Below are 19,989 nucleotides of genomic sequence, written 5' to 3'. Positions count from 1 at the left end.
TACTAGAGCTGTTTATTGAATCAGGCAGTCCCGTTACCGCAGAGAACGCACCCTTTCATCACAATGCGGAAAAGAGTGTGACGGACAAATGCAATTAGCGCAAGACAAGCTTTGGGTGGAACGCCGAGACTTGGCAGCATTGATCTGCCGAAATTGAATTTCCCTCGTTTCTTTTCGGACAATGACTTCCTAAACGGGTGGACGGGATCGTTCCGTCGAGCGAATCCCTCAGAAACAAAGTCCGAACAACCAACTACCGGCGATTCAACAATTAGATGTAGTAATATATCTTGGTACAGCTGTGCGAGCCGAGGCCGGCACCGTTGACCTTCTGGTCCTTGAACCCTGAGAAGCTTCTGAAGTCGTTCCATCCAGCGCTGTTTCAACAATATCAGTGGTATGACCTCCAGGAACCAAGGATCCAAAAAAAGGCGAAAAAAAAACAAAAAAATACACTCACCCCACCGAGGAGAAATCGGCTTGGCTTTGAGCATTGGCCGGGATGTTCCAGTTGAAGGTCACGCCGGTTGGGAAAGTGCAGCTCTGTTGGCCGCCCTCCCACGTGTGGAAAGACTCGGGCGTGCTCGACGTCGACACAATGCAGGTATCTTGAGTGGGGATCACATAGCTCAGTTTGCTGCAGTCCGCATCGTTGGCGCAATACTACAACCAGATGAGTGGTCAGTTCTTGGGTACGAACAAGACTCGCGATCACTCCAGTCCACGTACCGCAACCACAGAATACCAAGTCTGAGGGCTACCAGCGCCACCAAAGGGTCGGCAGTTGAGCAAGTGGATTCCTTCTCCAAAAGCACTTTGTGCGAGGATAACCGTGGCGGCGATGAGCTTGAAGCCGATCATTTTTGGCAACGTAAAGGTGGAAGTGAGGCCAGACTGAGGGTAAGGTGTCTTGGGTGTTGGGAGCGGCGGATGGATGAAAAAGATAAACTCCAACATCAGGAGGGAGCACTTTATATAGGTGTTCACATCTCTGACCTTTGTTCGAAGGGCCCTCCGTCTCCCGCCAGGCATTGATCATTACTCTGGACTAGCGGTCAGCCAATATCTGGTGAGAATTAGCAAATGCACCTATCGTCTGTGAATGCCAAGTCAAAAACGTAAAGTCATCCGTAGAGTTCAATGTTCAGAAGCTGTCCCGTCTCACTTCTCTCATCATTCAACTAATCAAGGACGTGAGCCAAGGACAACTATCCCTGGTTGCACTGGTTAGCCTGACATGCATATCAGGCAGCAGCAACATGAATTGACCGGCTCAATAAGGGCAGACGCTATGCGCTGTTCTGGCCTCTTTCTTCCCTAATGGGGGCACGGCGCTTATTCACGCCCTTGACTCCCTAACCTGATGTAAGACAATACAAAGTAATAATTAAGCCAAGACTTCCAAGATTCCTTGCACATTCTGGAGACTAACTACCTTTAATTTGATACTCCGTAATATCCCGTCTGTACTTGAATGTCTAGTAACATTGGGAGACGCCCGCTAGCTACACGTACCCGATACCGACTTCTCCATCAATTCACCCTCACCATTATCATCATCATCATAATCAAAACAATCATCTGTTGTTCTGGCGGACAGTTCGAATGGTGGACGGGGCAAGTAGAGCTCGCCAGGGTCCCGGGTGGGCACATTCGGATCCGGGTGGGGTGAAGGACCGGGGAGAGTGCATGTGCGGCGCGGAAAGAGCTGGCTTTCATCCCCCAGGGGAGTAATCACGTCAGGGGTGCACTTATTTGGCCACGGCCACCAGCCTCTCAGCGGCTTGTCGTCGTAGATACAGTTATAGTTGTCGTCGGGGCGACGGTAGTCGTACTTGTATATCGAACGCCCCATCTCGTTCCAGGCAGACGCACAATACACAGTGACAGTCGCTGTTGACAGATGGTGGGTCCGGAATTTCGCGAGATTTTCCATACAAGGGCTCACGACTTTAATTGAACCTCCCCATTGGGAAACCTCGTCGTCGGGGTTGTCGGCGATGATCCACGTGCGTTGATGACGGCATCCCAAGTCCACCCACGCGCGTCCAACATGAGGAGACATGTGACCCCTTTCCGGCAGCACGTTGTCGGCCGACCAGAAAAAACCCTCCCGCATCAGACGAGCTACGTCTTTGCACTTGATTTTGATACAGGCCGCCCAGGGCTTTGGTGTGTGTGCGGCTGGGATAATTCTGATCTGGATGGTTCCCGAGGTGGTTTTCGCTGTCGAAGCTATGTTGCCTTTGTTGGGTCCATCAGCGGGCCGTGGCGACATAGACCCCGGGCCCGGATTCCAGCCCGAGTCATGGTCGCCGATCTTAAAAGTGCTAGGGGTGTCACAGCTGGAATTTGTATCCCACCCAAAGTCGCCAGTATCCTCATCGAGACCAGCTTCCGAGTAATCGAAACTCGGATCAAGTAGAAAACGGGGGAAACCGTACTGCGACTGTCGACATTGGTCCTAGTGTGTCAAATGGTCGTGCTTTGGGACCGGGGAATTGATCATGTGGACGTACCAAATCCACCCCGTAGCTAGCCGGAAGACCCGCTGAGAACTTCTGAGCCATCTTGTGCAGTGCCAAATTGGAAGCAGCTTTAACGGGACAAAGTGTCCGGGGTTATAGGCAGGGCCGATTCGCGAGTCCCGGGTTTAGTCCCAACACAGAGATGTGGGAGCGAGGAAAGAGAATTGGAAAATGAAAAATGGAAAACGGAGGAGTTTAAGTAGCAATTATGCGAGTGCAGCGAGTCATCGTTGCACCTATCTGACGTAGGCTATAACTGAAGATGAGATGATTTGGGCGGAGGCCCATCTTGTGGCGTCATCAGTGTCGTGAATGGTACCTCCTCTAATGAACAGCAAGGACTCGGTACAAAGATAGCTGTATAAATAAACGATATATCGTGAACGCAGTCGAGGAAGTGAAAATGAGGGCACCATGGGGGGCGGCGGGGCTGACAGAGAAACGCAGACAATGAAAACGAAAGAAAAGGAGGGAGAAGAGAACGAGAAAAGGAAGGTTGGGACAAGCTGTGATGGGTTAGAATGGAAGAAGCCTATCGAGGAAAAAATGTCAAGCATAAGAAATTAAAAATTAACGTAGTTAACCAAAAGATAAGGGGCAAAAATTGAGGAATTAGAACGCAGGGCTTCAGCTGAAATATAACCGAAACAGGTAAATAGGTAGGTACCTACATCCAGTTTTCCCCATTTTGGTTACCATTCACTAACTTTTGGGGGCGAGACGCAGTCCTTTCGAAGGCTTTTGCTATTCGGGCACTCATACTTTGGCTATTCGGGCACTCACCCCCGAGATCATTGGGAAAGGGTTAGGGTTATATATGGTCACATCTCACTCCAGAGCCATTCTTGCATTGCTAACGAAATCTATCATTTCTGCAACAATCTAAGCCTACAATGGACACTATTACTTCCCTAGTGTGAGAGGCGAGGGACATTTGGGCGAGGCGCGAGGGCACTGCCGATGAGACTCTATTTCTGCTAATTGCAAGATGGGGAGAAAAGGAAGAGAAGCTGGAAGAGCTCTCGCGATACAGGAGTTAAATGCCAGCTCGTGTGGTCACGTGCCCAACCAAGTGGAGCCACAGTGCACTCCGACGGCAGCTGCCGTCACACCTAGAGCGCTCGAAAACAATAGAGAGTAGTTATTTCGCTCCTTCCTCCGTCCTAGCCGCCTTGTACGTAGGTTTGATCGTCGACATCGCCGCCGAAGTCTTGGGAGGTGACTGGGCTTGAGGGGATGGCGATGGGGTCGCTGTGGGAGCTGCCTGTGCCGGCCATCTCTGCGCTTGACAAACGCGCGATTTCTTAGACGGCGCGAGGGCCTGCAATGATTCCGACGGTCCCGCAACACTGTAAAATGGTTAATTTGGCCTCAGAACGCGGGTAGAATCGCTGCAACTAACCGTGGTTGGTGGCGGGGCACCCTGGTGATGTCGAAAGATTACATCAGTAGGAGAGTTGGGGACCATGGTGAATGGAATGCAATGGTGGGTCATGTAAACCCTCGATTGATACGGTGGGACCATATATAACCCTAACCCTTTTTCAATGATCTAGGGGGTGAGTGCCCGAATAGCCAAAGTATGAGTGCCCGAATAGCAAAAGCCCTTTCGAATTGCTAGTGATTTCCTGTTATCTTGACGGTAAAGAGTCATAGCAGATACTACCTACCTACCTAATGAGGTATGCTGGATGTTGGAGCAGGCGGCTGTCAGGAAGCAACTGATGTTGCCTAAAAGGGGACAGGCCCTTTCAATTCCATGAGACACTCAAATCAACAACCCTAGAAGTATCAACGACTGGCATCACCCAAGATCATGGACGACGCCAACGCCCAGACATACGACATCATCGAGCGAGACACGGTGCCCGCCCCCGCACCACAGCCCGGCGACTCCCCCCAGCAACGCATCGCCCGACTCCTCAAATGGCTACAGCCCACCGACTACCTCTCACCAGGCAACGAGTTCATGAAGCACCTACGCTCCTACGTCCCCGGCACCGGCAGATGGATCCACGAGACGACCGCGTTTCGCGCCTGGGCCGGCCTCGACAACACCACCACCCCAACCCCAACCCCCAACCCCATCCTCCACATCCGCGGCGTCGCCGGCAGCGGCAAATCCGTCTTCTCCGCCGCCACCATCCGCACCCTCCAAGCTAACCCCACCCCCGATGACGGTGATAGCGACGGCCCCATCGTCCTCTTCTTCTTCTTCCGCCAAATCGTCGACAAGAACCACACCGCGCGCTACCTCATCCGCGATTTTGCCGCGCAGCTGCTGCCGCACAGCCCCGCGCTGGTGGACGCGCTGACGGCCGTGTCGCGGGAGCATGCGGTGCGGGGGAATGAGATGGGGATGGTGTGGCCCGCGGTGGTGGAGGCGTTGGGGGGGATGAAGGGAGAGAGGGTGTTTTGTGTGGTGGATGCGTTGGATGAGATGGATGATGCGGAGTTGGAGGGGGTGGTGGAGAGGTTGGTGGCGTTGGGGAGGATGGAGGACGTGGAAGGGGGAGGGGGTGCGGTTAGGGTTATGGTGACGAGTCGGCCGCTGCCGCATATTGAGCGGGCGCTAGGTCATTATTCGGGAGTTGTGCGCTTGCGGCTGGATCCGGCGTTGCTGTCGCCGGATGTGGCGCGGTATGTGGACTCGAGGATGACTACGCTGGATCCCCCGCTGAGTGACGACAAGAACGAGCTGGTCAGGCAGTCGATTTGTGAGCGGGCGAACGGGCTGTTTCTGCAGGCGCGTTTGTTGGCCGACAACTTGGCTGAAGGGCTGCGAGATGGGCGCATCACCGAAGAGGACCTGCCGGATAACCTGGACCGCCTCCCGCGTACCCTCCGCGCGGTGTACGAGGACATGCTGAAGGAGCATGCCCGCCGGAGCGGGGTGACGGCCGAGCAACAGGCCAAGATTCTCATGTGCGTCACACACGCGAGCCGACCGGTCCGGCTCATCGAGCTCGGCTCGTTGCTCTCTCGCATGCTACACGTGGATCTCCGACGTGGCAAGGACCTGGTGCGCGCAGGCTGCGGGAGGCTGCTGGAGTTGCTGGAAGACGAGACCGTGAGCGTCATCCACCATTCGTTCACTGAGTTTCTGCACGATACGAGCCGGAGGGACGATGGGGACGCATTCCCCGTGCTGGAAGCCGAGGCGTCACATGCCGTGCTTGCGGTCCTGTTGCTAGAATATCTCGATGGGTGTCCCCCGCTCGACACCACCATAGCCGATAGAAGCGCTGCCGACTGTCGCCCTCCCGACTTGCATAAAGAACACGAACGCAGGGTGAAGATACTTACCGATACGCTACTCAACCAACCTCTCGCGTCGTATGCTACCAACAACCTCTTCTTCCACATCAGCAAGGTATCATGTAGGACGTCGGCAAACCAGCTGTTAGCAGCTCTGGGTCGTTATTTGGCCCCTGATAGACCTGCTTTTCAGACTTTAGCTTACCTGAGGCGGCGCCGCTCGGTCTCATCCTCATTCAATGCCCTCCATTTACTCACGTCCGCGAGAAATGGCACGTCGATCCCGACGTATGTGGTGGACTATTTTGTCGAGAAGGAACCCGCACTCCTAGACAGCCGTGACGGGGACGGTCTCACGCCTCTGGCCTGTGCTTCTATGGCTGGCCACGCTGGCCTTGTCGAAATTCTGCTTGCCAAAGGTGCTGATCCGACATCTGGGGCCAACGACGGCATGACGCCTCTGCACCTGGCTGCTAGACACGGGCAGGCACCAGTCGTTCATCTCCTGCTGGGTGCTGGCGTCGATCCTCTCATTAAGACGTGCCCAGGCTCGCGCCCATGGAATGATGATCCTGCCTATATGGGCATCACCGAGGAAGAAGCGGAGAAGGAAAAGGGAAAAGCACTTTTCCTCGCTTTTAGCGGTGGTGATCCTGCGGTGATCAAGGCGTTTATACCCTTTATACCACCGGGCGACATTAACCTATACTTACACCTAGCCGACACGGTAGACAACGTCAACGCAATTCTTGACACGAGCCAGGCAGATGTTAACTGTTACATATCCGGGTTGACAAAGCTGTACCGCGCGGCACAGGCCAAGAATCCGGATTTGGTCAAGCTCCTCCTCCAGCACGGCGCTGATCCAAACCAGCGACGCCAAACTGACACATACGGGGATGACGACATCGAGCATCGCGAGCGAGGGCCGACCCCGCTACACGGACTTGCCGGCGCCGATGGTATCATGCGGATAGTGCGGGACAGTGACAAGAAGCTGGTGGCCGAATGCATTCGACTGCTCGTGGAAGCCGGCGCGGATGTGAACGCTACCATGGACGCAGGGAGATATCGTGGCAAAGACCTGACGCCTTTGCACTTGGCTGTGCAAAGAAATGATGATGATTTTATGGCGTTTAGCTTGGGCCATCCCGAAGACTCCCTAAGCAAGGTATTCCTCTCAGCAGGCGCAAACCTCCACGCGAAGACGAAGGACGGCAATACGCCACTTCACCTCATCAAGCCAGAAAGCCACCGGTTGCTCCAGACGCTAGTTGACCACGGAGCCGACATAAACGCGCTGAACGCATGGGGAAGAACGCCGCTACTTGAGATTATTAATCAGCTGTGGTTTTTTCCTTGGGACTGTGGACATTTGGCGAACATCAAGGTCCTCCACGGGCTCTTAAAGCTGGGATCGGACGTGCATCTTGCTGACAAGAATGGGGACACCATATTTCACCACATCTTCCGCAAAATGCCGGCTTTCAAACCTTCGAAGCTCATGCCCTTCATCCAGGCATTGCTCCTTGCGGGCGCGGATCCGAACAAAAGGAACAAGAAGGGCAACCCGCCGCTGTGGAAGTACGACCCCAGCAACAACAAAGATGAAGATGTGCTTCGAAAGTTGGTGGATTCAGGCTTGGACCTAAATGCGTGCGATGAGAAGGGGCGCACCGTTTTATGGGAACTCTTGAGTCAAGACCACTATCACCAACCTGAGACTATCCAGAAGTTTGTCCGCCTGGGCGCCAATATGAGGACGCTCACCCACGATGGCAAGACGCTGTTGTATGCGATGGTGGGCGCGAGGAGGAACCGAGTGGACGAGTTCCGCTATCTGAGCTCGGTAGGGGCGAGCGCAGGTACGGTAGACAAGGATGGGAACACGATAATTCACGCGGTACTCTCCGAGAATGAGCCGAGAGAGCTTATCCGCGAGGAGCTCCAAGTCCTGCTACAAGCCGGGGCCCCGCCGCTGGCCAGGAATGCAAGAGGCCAGTCAGCGCTGCACGTAGCTGGCGACGTGGACATGCTCGAGGCCGCGCTCGCCACTCCGGAATTTGGCGGCCTAGACGTTAACGAGCCTGACATCGACGGTCTCACCCCATTACACTATGCCGTGGCGCTTGGGGAAAGCGCGGTTTGGAAACTTATCAAGGCCGGAGCTGACCCGACCGTGCTTACCGCCGGTGGCCTCTCGCCGCTGCATGTGGCCGCCCGCGATGGAAGGGCTGGTGTTCTGGTCCTCCTGCTTGCCCAGTATCGTGAGCTGAACGTGCTCGAAAAGCGCGTCAACTTACTCGGAGATGGTAGGGCGCCGATACACCACGCGTGCCAGGCCGGAAGACCGGAAGCTGTCTGGTATTTATTGATCAATGGGGCAGACGCTGGAGCTAAGGATCAGAAAGGGCTGACTCCGCTACATACCCTGGCTAAGATTAAGGGTCTCCTTGGAGCGCGCGGGCAACATCGTTGGGATGCTGCAACTCGCTGGGGCAGATCTCAACGCCGAGGCCGTAGTCCACCGGGGAAAACGAAAACAAGGCCGAGAATGCTGACGGGCCTTGGATATGGCAGTGGAGAGGAAATGCTGGGAACTGGTCCGCCGGCTGATCGCGCATAGGGTCGAACCCCGCGATAGGCCCATAAACATTCCGAAGATTTTGTTCTTGGCGACAGATGAAGAGGAGATGGACGAGGAGGTTCGAAAGGCACAGATCAATGCATGGGCTCTGAGACAGTCGAGGATGCGGTTCCAGAAGGAAGCCCCGCCTCATCATCGGGGAACAGGACATCTTGGGGCGTCAAGTCCCAGCACGGTAACGGTGGCGACGACATGGACGGCAAATATCTCAACGATGCCAATAAAACGGAAATGTTGCGTTTCGTACTGGAGCACGACGAATTCGACGCGATCAAGCTGTATGACGAACTCGGTGGGGACATCCTCGAACTAGGCCGACATTTGTGACCACACCCTCCTCGACCAACTTGTCGAAGAGGGTTGCATAAGGTTTTCTCACGCCGCTCGGAACCGCTTGTAAACTACATCGGCCGTCGTTGTACCTGGTCCAGCTGTTCGTGGACGAACTCGGTATGGATGTGGATGCCAACGCCGTCTACGCCGCTGGGGACCACGAGCCAAAGCTGCCGGGCTCGACTGCGCTACACATCCTCGCGTGTGGCGTCGCATTTTGGCATGTCGAGGCGCTCGAGTACCTGCTCTCTAAACGCCCCAATATTGAAGCTAGGAACAAGATGGGCCTGACGCCTCTGCTTGCAGCTATCCATGGGGATATGCCATACGGACCCTGGCGCGAGGAAACGGTGCGGGTGTTGTTAAGGCACGGGGCCGATGTCAATGCGATCATGGAGACGACGGAGGATGTGTGGGGTGGGTCTTCGGCACTTGAGATGTCGAACCATGCCGGCATCACCAAGCTTTTGTTGGAAAATGGGGCAAGCGTTAAAAGCTGCCCGGGCATCTTGACACGAGTCATTCGGGAGTGGATGGATCCGGAAATCGCGAAGTTGCTGTTGGACGCTGGGCTCGACCCGGATGAGCTACCATCCTTGCAAGAGCAGACCAGAGTCGAGTAGAAGCCACGCTACGCCCTCACGAAGCTGCCGGCCACAGCTTCCATTATCCCGCGCTCGATTCCAGTCCCGGCAACAGGCGATGCTAGACCTGATTTCTCTCACGGCGCCGATGTATATGCGCCTTACCCGAACGAGCAGCTTCGCTCTTCAAGGCATCGTGAGAGGACCGCGGCCGGGTATCCCACGTTTCTATGACAGGGGTATCCCAAGCGAACTGCAACCGCGTGAGGCCATCACGGGACGGACTCTCCTAGCCTCAGCTTGCATCCCCATGATCCCCGTAAGCCCCCAACCCCGGGCTGTGCTACCCTCCCCGTCCCCCGCCTCCACGAACCGTGATGGCCGAGATGGCGCACGTCCTCCTCAACGTCGGGGCCGACCCCCTCATTGTCGACGACGAAGGCCGCACCCCTCTCCACTGGCTCTGCACATTCCAGGGACCGTTCGACGTGCCGCACCGCAACGCCTTCACCGCCCTCACACGCAACGGCCCAGGCGCCCTCACAATCCGAGACAAGCAAGGCCGGACGCCGCTGCACCTGGCGCTAGCCACCCACGCCAACGTCTCGCAACACTCCTTGTTCGCGGTCCAACACCTCCTCGCCGCCGGCGCGGACCCGGCGGAGCCAGACCCAACCACGGGCAACTCGGCGCTGCACTCCATCGCCCCGCGGCTGCTGGGCAAGTCAGAGGCCTCCGCGGCGGCGGCCACCCTCTTCCGCGAGCTGGCCACGCGGTTGGACATCAACGCGCGCAACGCGGCTGGAGAGACGCCCATATTTGGATTTCGTGGCACCGGTGTTAATTAAGTCCCTTGATTGCAGTGTCGAGGCGCTGGATGTGTTCGTCGAACTGGGCGCGGATTTGCAGGCGGTGGATGGGCGCCGGCGCACATTACTGCATGCCGTGGCCGAGGGGTGGGATCTACCGGGGTGGGATGTTACGGGTTTGTTTAAGAGGTTGATGGAGCTGGGTGTTGATCCCCGCGCGGAGGATGAGGCGTTACGGACGGCGATTGATGTGGCTGTTGCGAGGGAATTGCGTGGGGTTGTGATGTTGTTTACCGAGGAGGGGAAGATGGAGGAGGCTGAGAGGCAGGTAAGGGCGGACAATGAGAGTAACAGTGATAAGAGCAGCAGTGATAGTGACAGCGAGGATGAGGACGACCTGGGGATCTTGTGGACTTAGAAGGGAGATGACTTTTGTTTAGGAGGGTGGCTTTGAAGTTAATAGGAAGTTAGAAGGAAAGTGTTGGAAAGCCAACAGCTACGAATTGACTGTACCAAGGTGATTGGGTGCCAAAAGGTGATGAAAGAGGGGCAACCAGTCCATTGATGATGATGTCTGTCTCTCTGTGTCTGTCTTGTTCCCACTGCCGCGGCCCTCGCCCTGATCCTGAAAATACTAATAATGCCCAGCCACTAGTTACCCCTGAATTGCCCCTCCTAACCGCCTTCCAAATCCAACAGAAAGTACCATGCGCCATTCCTTGAAGTGAATCAGTATCATTCTGCTTATATTTGGGTTGTCCATAACCTTGAAGTGTTGCATGTGGCTGGGCCATAAGAACTTTCTCGGGGCGACTTCTTTTTGAGCATGCATGGCATGCTCTCTTCCAATGGCATGGAATCTCAAACGGAAGGATGGAAGTCAAAACTCGCATGCGGTCAAGGTTCAAGACCATGCCCCCTGGAGGTCGGAGGCCTGGGAAAGGGCGCCCCACTCTCAGGAGGGGTGTGGGGCTTTTTCGCAACGCCAATCACAGTGCTTTCTGTTCTTTGAGTTGCCACTAAAAGCCCTGGCAGTGCCTGGGCGATCCACTGAACGCGTGGTCTTCCTCGTCTGTCGTCGTCACCGGGCGTCGCTCAGCATCCACACGACCACACCAACAAGGCTGCCATCTTGTTTCTCCCACGCCCGGTATTCAGCCATGTTGTGCAAGGCAAGATGCGCATTTCCTTGGGGCCACGCGGCGAACGCGGCGAGCATGCCCAGCTGTGGCAACCCACACAGCCTCATTTTGGGATTCTTGACTCTTTCTGATGGGAGTCCTCCTCCATAAAAACCACGACTGTCGTAGCTTCGTGTCTCCGGCTAGATATTATTATTTAGGCTCTTAATTGCTACCTTGACTCTTCCCTCCTCGTTAAGGCCAGTTGTTTGACACCAACACACCGTGCCATCCACCAAGTCGTAACACCAACAACCCTTCCCCGCCATGGTCACACGCCTCGAGCTCGCCGTGGATGCTCAGGAGCTCGCCGGCGAGCAACGTGCCCTCCTCGACTTGATCGACAAGCTACAGTTTGCTCAGCTTGACAATGTCAAGTTACCACAAATCGTGGTCGTCGGTGACCAGAGCGCCGGGAAGAGCTCTGTGCTGGAGGCCATCACGGGCACCCCTTTCCCCCGAGATGCAGGCGCCTGCACCAGGTTCGCGACCGAGATCCGTCTCCGGAGGGCGCCCGCGCCGAGCATCGCCGTCTCTGTGATCCCAGATAAGAAACGCAGTTTCCCAGAGCAGGAGAGGTTGAGCCAGTTCGGCGGAACCGTCCACACCGGAATGCCCTTTGAGCAGCTGATGAGGAGCGCCGTCGAGCTGATCGCACCCAAGAACATCCCTGGCCGTTTTGCCGCCCGCGACATCCTGGTCGTCGAGAAACGGGGCCCGGATATGCCGCTGTTGACCTTGGTCGACTTGCCAGGGCTAGTCCGGAACGCGAACAACGACCAGTCTCTGGAAGACATCAGGACCATCGAGTCGCTGTCGGATCGCTACATGAAGAGTTCGCGGACCATCATCCTTGCCGTGGTTGGCGGTAACTCAGACTACGTCCAAGCCCCGATCTTGACAAAGGCCCGCCATTTCGACCCCAACGGGTCCCGTACCATCGGAGTCCTCACGAAGCCAGACCTCACCGAGTCGATCGGCCTCGAAGACAAGTTCATCGACCTCGTCAAGAACAAGGACAAACGCAATGACTTCAAGCTTGGCTGGTATGTCTTGCTGAACCCAGGCCCCCGCGAACCCGGCCAGCCCTGGCCGACAGCTGAAGACCGCCGACGTGATGAAGCTGTCTTCTTCAACAGCGGAAAATGGAGCTCTGTCCCATCGTCCATCTGCGGCGCCGGCGCATTGATGCGGAAACTCAGCACGCAACTTCAGCAACACATCGGAAAGCATGTTCATGTCCTCCGCAGACAGATCCAAAAGGCCCTCGACGACTGCGAAGCCGAACTCAAGAGTCTCGGCGATGCTAAGGATACTCCCGAGGAGATGCGGACCGAGCTAGTCGAGCTCTTCTCCTCCTCCAAGGAGCTGGTCATCCCCGCTGTTTACGGCTTCTACAAGAACCCGCCCAAGAAGACCTTCTTCCGCGTAACCGCCGATCCAAGAGGAACCCCGGCCCAGAACTTGCGCGCCCGCGCCACCGAGGAAAATGACCGTTTCTCGACCAGAATCCGGGCCCACGGGCGCAAGTTCACCTTCTCGCCGTCGGCCCAGCTTGCGCCAGGGGAGCCAGCCCCTGAGGATAGCGCCAAGCGGGATTTTGTGAAGCAGGAAGTAGAGATGCTGCTGCGCCAGATCCGCGGTTCCGAATTCCCCATGGACCCGAAGCCGAGGGCCGTTTACATGCTCTTCCAAAGCTATTCCGAGAACTGGCCGAAGCTCGCCCAAGAGCACAAAGACAATCTTGGTGTCGTCTGTAACGAGTTTCTGGGCGAGCTGATCGACTACGCCTGGCCAAAACGCATGCGGGAACCGCTCCGCCGCCATTTCCTGGAGCCTCATATGAAGGCGCTGATGGCGAAGGCGCAACACGAGTTGGATCTCCTCATGCAGGACATGAGTCTCGAGGTGCAGCCTTACGACCCCGAATATGAGGAACGTTTGAGGAACTGGCACGCCAACTCGACCAAGGAGGGTGCGACGTTTTCCGAGGCTGAGGAGGTTCTGGAGAAGATGCTCATCTACTACGAGCTGGCTGCCAAGACCTTCATCAGGAACACCATCACCCAAGTCGTTGAGCGCCACCTCCTCCAGGGCATGTACAGCATCTTCAACTCGGTCGAGGTGCTGGGTTTGAGCACCGAGGTCATTGAAGCTATCGCGGCAGAGAACAGGGAGACTAGGGACAGGAGGCAGACGCTCCGTGTGCAGAAGAAGGCGATCGAGGAAGCCAAGGAAATCTGCGCGGGCCTCGCCATGCGGAAAGAATTAAGAGCCGTAAGTCACCTAGCTCCCACCCCTGTCGAACATAACTCATTCCTCCAACAGTATGCCGAGGACACCCCAAGCGACGCAGAGGATACTTCTTCCGAGGACGAGGATGAACCCAGATTTAACGAGCAGATCTCCCCGGCCAGGCACCGCCCGAGCTCCTCGGCAAACCGTATCTCACGAAAGCCACGGCCGCTCTCGAACGAAGAAGCCCAGGCACCACCACAGGTCTCGACCCGAACCTTCGATACCGCCAGCAACCCACAATACTCCCAGCAGTCGCCAGCCACAGTCCCCACGCCAACCCTCGCCTATGCTCAGTCAAGGCCAGAGAACCCTCCCAGCCCGGACCGCGCCTTGGACGAGGGCTACGCCACTTCGCGCCCGCCACAACAAGCCCCGCCGCCTCCGCCCCCACCCCGGCCCGGCAAGGTGCGAACAGAAGACAACGGCGGCCAGAGCAGCCAAGCGTACGCTCCCGCGCCGCCCCGTGCGGCGTCGCGGGCGAGCCAGCCTTCGGCGACGGCCCCTGAGGGGTACTACGCGAATGCCTACGCGAGCAACAACCCGTACCCAGCGGATGCGGCTGAGTTCGAGGCCCTGAGGCGGCAGGGGAGGAAGAGTAGGCAGTATTAACGGCTTGTTTGTTTTAGGCGTTTCTCACCGGGCGTTCACTTGGTATTAGCGTCGTGGGTATACCCATCATATAGAGTACGAGGTTGTCACAATGAGATACGGTTCCATATCCCTGAACTATCACCGCACCCTTCATTAAATCGTGACAATACATTAAGAACAAATAACTAGCCACCCACTAACAAGCCCTGACATAAGCTAAGGCACCTAGGGGCCATCAGATCCGAACCGGCAATGACTCCCGCCTGGCCAGCACATGGCCCTCTTTGACCAGCGCGTTCTTACAGGGTATCCTGTTATAGAAGTCATCGAGATTCCGCATCGTGCACTCGGCGATCTCGGTCAGGGCCTCCTCGGTAAAAAAGGCCTGGTGCCCACACACCACGACGTTGGGGAACGTCATCAGCCGCATGAGCTCATCGTCCTGGATGATCTCGGCGCTGTGGTCCTGGTAGAACAGCGCGGCCTCCGCCTCATAGACGTCCAGCGCCAACCCACCCAGATGCTTGCTCTTCAGCGCAGCAATCACACTCTCGGTGCGCACCAGCCCGCCCCGCGACGTATTGATCAACATGGGCCCCCTTCTTCATCATCCCTAGCGTCTCCCCATTGATAACATGCCTCGTCTCCTCCGTCAACGGACAATGCAAACTCACAAAATCACTCTCCGCCAACAACCTCTCCAACCCAACATACTCCCCCACCTCCGCAAACCCCTCCGCCGGAAACGGATCATACGCCAACACGCGACACCCAAATCCCAACCCCCACAATCCTCGCAAACGCCACCCCAATCCTCCCCGTGCCCACCACCCCGACCGTCTTCCCCCTCAACGTCCTACCCAGCAACCCATAATCTAGACTAAAATTCCCCTCCCGCACCCTATTATACGCCCGATGCGTCCGCCGATTCAGCGTCTGCAGCAGCGCCGCCGCGAACTCGGCCACCGCCTCGGGCGCGTAGGCGGGGACGTTCGCCACCGCCAGCCCCAGCCGCTCCGCTTCCGCCAGGTCCACGTGGTTGTAGCCCGCGCAGCGCAGGAGGATGGCCCGCGTGCCGCCTGCGTGCAGGGTTTGGAGGACGGGGGCGGAGAGCGCGTCGTTGACAAAGACGCAGACGGCGTCGGCGCCGGAAGCGAGGGGGGCCGTGTCGGCGGTGAGCGGGAAGTCGTGGAAGGTGAGGGTGTGGTGGGTGGGGAGGGTGCTGTTGGCGAGGGTCAGGAAGTCCCGGTCGTAGGGCTTGGCGGAGAAGACGGCGAGGTTCATTTTTTGGGGCGGAGGTGGGTTGGGTTGGGTTGGGTTGAGCTTGTTTTGGGGGTTGGTGTTGGTGTTGGTGCTGGTGTTAACTGATGGTATGGGTTGGGGCGGGTTGTGGTCAAGGGTTGTGCGATCAAAGCTGGGGCAATGGACGACGTCAGTTTAATGTCGTCGGAAAAAACTGAACTCCCTGCATTGAATGGCTCGAGAAGGGTGGCTCGAGGGTGGTACGAGGGTAACCCCGCCTTCCACTTCCGGACTCCTGAGTGAGAGTCAGAAAGGGGCTGGATCGGTCGCTTACATGGAGTGTGTGTTGCATCGAACCGGCAGCTATAACTAGTTAATTAACTCAATTGAGTAACTAGTTAACTAACTAGTTACCTATTACTTATGTAAGTTATATACATTTCCTCCTCTGCCCCATCTATTCCCCATTCCCATCACTCGGTGTGAAATAGCCAAACTCTCAATTTGGTGTCTATCACCCTTCCCCACGCGACGTCCAGAGACGTCGTACCTCTTTGCACCATTTGAAGTGCTCCAGAAAAGCCTCTTTCGACAACATTGTATCACAAGCCTGGACTGCCCACGCCGCCGCGTCGCCGGTCTTGTCCGCCCTCTCTTCAAACGCAAGTTCGCAGCCAGCACAAAAGATGCCGCCGTGTTCCGCCTCGCCGGTCCGTCTGTTGTAGTACGGAAGTTCGCATGCTCCCAGGAAGTTGTATTTTTGGCCTTTCCAATTATCGCTATATGCCGAGCAATCCTCCTTTTGCTGCCCAGCGAGTAGGGTCGCCTGGTGTAGGGAGACTACGGCACGCGGGCTCTGTGGAGGCGCTTCCCTCGTACATATCCCGCCCAAGGTTTTGAACGGATGCAGGCTCGCTAGCTGGACCTTGGAGAAGTCAAATAGCTTCCGGACTCCGCCCAGGCTCCGTATTTGGGTTTCTGGTGCCGCCCATAGGCACCGAAAGCAACATCGGCTCCACGTCGGCAGGGACACTATTCCGCCGCTGAAGTCGCCACAGAGAGCGCAGGCCTCGGTGCAAAGGACCCTGTGGAAGTCGAGCAATGAGACGGTGGCGGCAAGCCTCGTGCGTAGCAAGGCGCAGAGACCAATTAGTCCGTGTGAGGCCACCACTTGATACTGGCTGAGGGCGTCCACGACCCGCCGCGCTCCTGTGTTGGTTTGTCGAAGCCTGAAGACGAAATGTATGTCCAGGCGCAGAACCACGTCCCACAAGACCTCTAATGGCAACCGATCAAGGGTAGCGATGCCGCCATGAGCATCCCGATTGAAGGTCCCGGGTATTGACGTGCAGACCTGGGTATGCTGGCTTGGGGGAACCAGATGACGCAAGGCGGGAAGCCTTCGCGACGGCAGCCAGCAAAATGGATGATATCGTTCACCTGGTTCTCGCCGAAGCGATACTCGGTGGCAGACTGATAGTCACGGGGCACCGGTGGGAGCATCTCGCCTTCAATGGATGGACGACGGGCAGCAGGTGTTAGCGAGGAAGTTTGGGACTTGGAGGGTGTGCGAAGAGCGATGGGTCGAGGATAAGGACCGCGAGCACGAGAGAAGGCTGCTGAGAAGATATCAACCGGCTCGGAACCGAATGGACTCGAGGCTAGAGGCCTTTATATAAACGCACTTCTGACCTCTGACGACACGACCGGCCCAGGCTTTGAGAGACTGCAGAGGTTCTCGGCCACTCCGGCCACAGTCTAGATTCCAGAATCACATTTGTGAGGTCATGAATTCATACCAAAGACGTCAGTCTCACCCGATATCATCAACCCGGGACCCGTTATTGGCAAGTTGACAAACCAGAAGGCAGATACCATTACTTCAAATATGGCTTCTGTCCTCAGACGATCGGGCCAGATCGGGGGGGCCAGCTCAGTCAAGATTTAGAACCATGCCTGTCAAGTTGAAGTCATGGATCACCACACACGTCAGTCTCATCCGACTTGTATCATCATCAAGTTGACGACATTTACCCAGCACTAGCAAGGCCGCCATAAGTACATGGCCGTGATTGATCCCTGATAATGAGATGTGTGTGGACGACTTCCTCGTTAGGGACCTACTCGCTTTCTCTCAAAGCCTCTATCGAATTATCGAATGACACTAAAAGGGGCATCTTTCGCTTTGATGGGGCTTGTTGAGATGCACGACAGACACATCACCCACGCCCGTGAGTAGAACAAACTAGGTATCCACAATCACTAGCATCTATGCTACCACTTCCCAGAGCTGATAGGAATGCCTGGCTAGATACAATGAGACTCCCGATAAAGTCATTGTGGTAGTGAGCCAAGTGCGTACTTCGTCCTCGAGGGCTCGGTGCTCCTAGATCCCGGCAAGCATCTCGACATCCGGGGTGTCCGAGTCTCTGCGGCCACAAATAGTCGAAAAGGATTATTGGCATAGACCAGGGTACAGAGTAAAGCAAAGCCCGCCGCCTGACCTCTACTTCGGATCATGGCGATCAATGCCACAATTGGCTAGTGTTTAGCGTAACAAATCAATAGTTGGATGGGGATATGGGATGGTGGCATGTTATGATGTTCTCCGGAGGCAAACTTCATAATCTGCTGATGAAGAAGGGCGCCAAAGACAATGACATAGGTAGCATTTCCCATTGCAAGATCACGCCTTGAAACAGCGAACAATGTCACGAGGTGTCGCAATGATTGGGGCGCTGGTATATTGGAAGACTCACGCCTTCAACTCGTCGGCTGTGTACTGGGTGCAATGATTCCCGATCCTTTTACCACTCCGACCCCCATGTGTCCCGTCCCACGCAATGCCTCTTCGCGAAATCCATAACCATGCTTAAACCAGACCAAAACCAAGGAGATGTGCGAGGTGTGCTTAATGGTACTTGCTGCAGACGCAGCAGACGTCGCCGGGGTACTCAACCGACGCGCCACAAATGCTGATCAAGACGGTGTTAGCAAACGCAAGAGCAAGGTTTGACAATGCAAAGACACGTAAGAAATTGAGCTGTTGCCTTCGTTCTCCCTCGTCACAAAACGCTCAGAACACCAACAGCAGAACAGGTAACGCCAGTGTGGGAATGAAATTTGTACAACGGCGGCGGAGGAAAGCGGCGCCAGACACAAAATACTTAAAAAACGTACCAGAGGCAGCAGTCGCAAAAGTAGGCACCTTCGCACACCTGGCGGCGGGAGGTGACCCCCGTGGTCGTGTTGGAGCCCACATCCACCGCGGCCGCCGCAGTGACGGTGGTGGCTCGGGGTTGCTCAGACTCCTTGGTCGGCGGGGTGACGTTGTTGACAGTCTTCGCCATGTTGTGAGTTCGATGTCTCTGGTGACTTGGTGGGAAATGTTTGTCCGGGAGTCGTGAAGAGAGCTGGTGATTTTTGTGTTGTGGTGGGAGAAGTGTGTTTGGTTGTGGGCTGGAAGAAGAAAGATTCAACAACTTAAGTGCAGGCTCTGGCCATGGAAGATAATATGGTGGTAGGTAAAGTAGGTAGTTAGGGCAAGGGCTCTGATAATTTGAATTTAGGAATTGAATCTTGACCAAAACTCGAACCACTCGAGCCCCTCGAACCATATCTTGACCAGTTAACTCTTTTGGAAAGGCACAATGACAGATTGTGAGCACGTGATATCGAATTGTGGACGGATTTGGAATTTCGTTTATGATACAGCCTTATAGCCTCAGCTTGGTACCTGTAGACAGGGGTCAAAAAGACACGGCACGGGGCGGTGAACAGGGCATACTCCCGGTTACGGTTGCCTTATTTTCCCTCTCCTGGCCGCAGACTTGGTCTCTTTCCTGCAACCGGGGTGGTAAATGACTCACCGAGAGCAAATGTTGCGTGCAAGTTAAGTGTGAAAGTCCTTATGGTGGCTTTCTTTCACGGACAAACAAGCACGACACTACACTGACGGCACAACGGCCCAACTTAGCCACCAATTGCATATTATCAAACAGGCCAGCCACAAGGGCCTTGCCATTTGCCAACACACACTGTCACCGCAGATTCCCCCTGTCCGGGCAGCCGAGTCCCGAACCCCAGGCCGGCAATGTCCATCCCGGTAAACAGCCCGTTTGTTTGCCGAGCTACCCGATTGCCTTACCTGGCCATCTAGGAACGACCAGGGACGGGCCGAAATCAAAACAATAATGATTACCGCCATGCCGAGCCGTTTTCACGAATGGGGGATGCGGGAGGGTGAAGTGGTCAAGTGGACCGACCGCCTTCCACGTTTTTGTTTTTCGGTGAAGGCAACCTGTCCACCTGCAGCTGCCGGAGCCCCTGCATATCAGTTGGGCGAGTAGCCATCGTAGGCTGCTCGCCTCATCTCGCTGGAACGCTGCAGCATGCCGTATGGCTTGCAGCGCCAAGAAGCCGGCCAGAAGCCAGCCATCTCGGCCGGTCAGGGACTGTGGTCAGTCACTGTGGCCTGTTCAGTTGTTGTCAACCTTGAACTCAGACACGACAAAAATC

The 19,989-nt window shown here is 55.9% G+C and overlaps 7 protein-coding genes across 7 annotated transcripts; 3 read left to right on the top strand and 4 right to left on the bottom strand.

Moving 5' to 3' along the window:
• Nucleotides 1-271: 271 nt before the first annotated feature.
• CHGG_01225 (uncharacterized protein) lies at nt 272-861 on the bottom strand (the record flags this gene model as incomplete). Its single annotated transcript, XM_001220445.1, has 3 exons — nt 272-377; nt 461-663; nt 730-861. 3 exons carry the CDS (start codon nt 859-861, stop codon nt 272-274), a joined length of 441 nt encoding a protein of 146 aa, XP_001220446.1.
• A 640-nt stretch (nt 862-1,501) lies between these two features.
• On the bottom strand, nt 1,502-2,570 carry CHGG_01224 (uncharacterized protein; the record flags this gene model as incomplete). Its single annotated transcript, XM_001220444.1, has 2 exons — nt 1,502-2,449; nt 2,520-2,570. 2 exons carry the CDS (start codon nt 2,568-2,570, stop codon nt 1,502-1,504), a joined length of 999 nt encoding a protein of 332 aa, XP_001220445.1.
• Nucleotides 2,571-4,344: 1,774 nt separating this feature from the next.
• CHGG_01223 (uncharacterized protein) lies at nt 4,345-8,412 on the top strand (the record flags this gene model as incomplete). The annotated part of the gene is made up of 1 exon (XM_001220443.1): nt 4,345-8,412. One exon carries the CDS (start codon nt 4,345-4,347, stop codon nt 8,410-8,412), a length of 4,068 nt encoding a protein of 1,355 aa, XP_001220444.1.
• A 473-nt stretch (nt 8,413-8,885) lies between these two features.
• Nucleotides 8,886-10,577, top strand: CHGG_01222 (uncharacterized protein; the record flags this gene model as incomplete). The annotated part of the gene is made up of 4 exons (XM_001220442.1): nt 8,886-9,385; nt 9,528-9,669; nt 9,737-10,125; nt 10,214-10,577. The coding sequence occupies 4 exons, from the start codon at nt 8,886-8,888 to the stop codon at nt 10,575-10,577; spliced, it is 1,395 nt and encodes a 464-aa protein (XP_001220443.1).
• Nucleotides 10,578-11,607: 1,030 nt separating this feature from the next.
• On the top strand, nt 11,608-14,247 carry CHGG_01221 (uncharacterized protein; the record flags this gene model as incomplete). The annotated part of the gene is made up of 2 exons (XM_001220441.1): nt 11,608-13,617; nt 13,669-14,247. 2 exons carry the CDS (start codon nt 11,608-11,610, stop codon nt 14,245-14,247), a joined length of 2,589 nt encoding a protein of 862 aa, XP_001220442.1.
• A 217-nt stretch (nt 14,248-14,464) lies between these two features.
• Nucleotides 14,465-16,974, bottom strand: CHGG_01220 (uncharacterized protein; the record flags this gene model as incomplete). The annotated part of the gene is made up of 5 exons (XM_001220440.1): nt 14,465-14,831; nt 15,140-15,643; nt 15,806-15,834; nt 16,022-16,700; nt 16,826-16,974. 5 exons carry the CDS (start codon nt 16,972-16,974, stop codon nt 14,465-14,467), a joined length of 1,728 nt encoding a protein of 575 aa, XP_001220441.1.
• Nucleotides 16,975-18,382: 1,408 nt separating this feature from the next.
• Nucleotides 18,383-18,821, bottom strand: CHGG_01219 (uncharacterized protein; the record flags this gene model as incomplete). Its single annotated transcript, XM_001220439.1, has 2 exons — nt 18,383-18,446; nt 18,652-18,821. The coding sequence occupies 2 exons, from the start codon at nt 18,819-18,821 to the stop codon at nt 18,383-18,385; spliced, it is 234 nt and encodes a 77-aa protein (XP_001220440.1).
• Nucleotides 18,822-19,989: the final 1,168 nt, after the last annotated feature.

The sequence above is a fragment of the Chaetomium globosum genome, genomic scaffold (assembly GCF_000143365.1).
Source record: "Chaetomium globosum CBS 148.51 scaffold_1 genomic scaffold, whole genome shotgun sequence".
Taxonomy (NCBI): Eukaryota; Fungi; Ascomycota; class Sordariomycetes; order Sordariales; family Chaetomiaceae; genus Chaetomium; species Chaetomium globosum.
The sequence above is the reverse complement of the archived record's forward strand: the minus strand, read 5'-3'. Positions and strand labels throughout refer to the sequence as shown.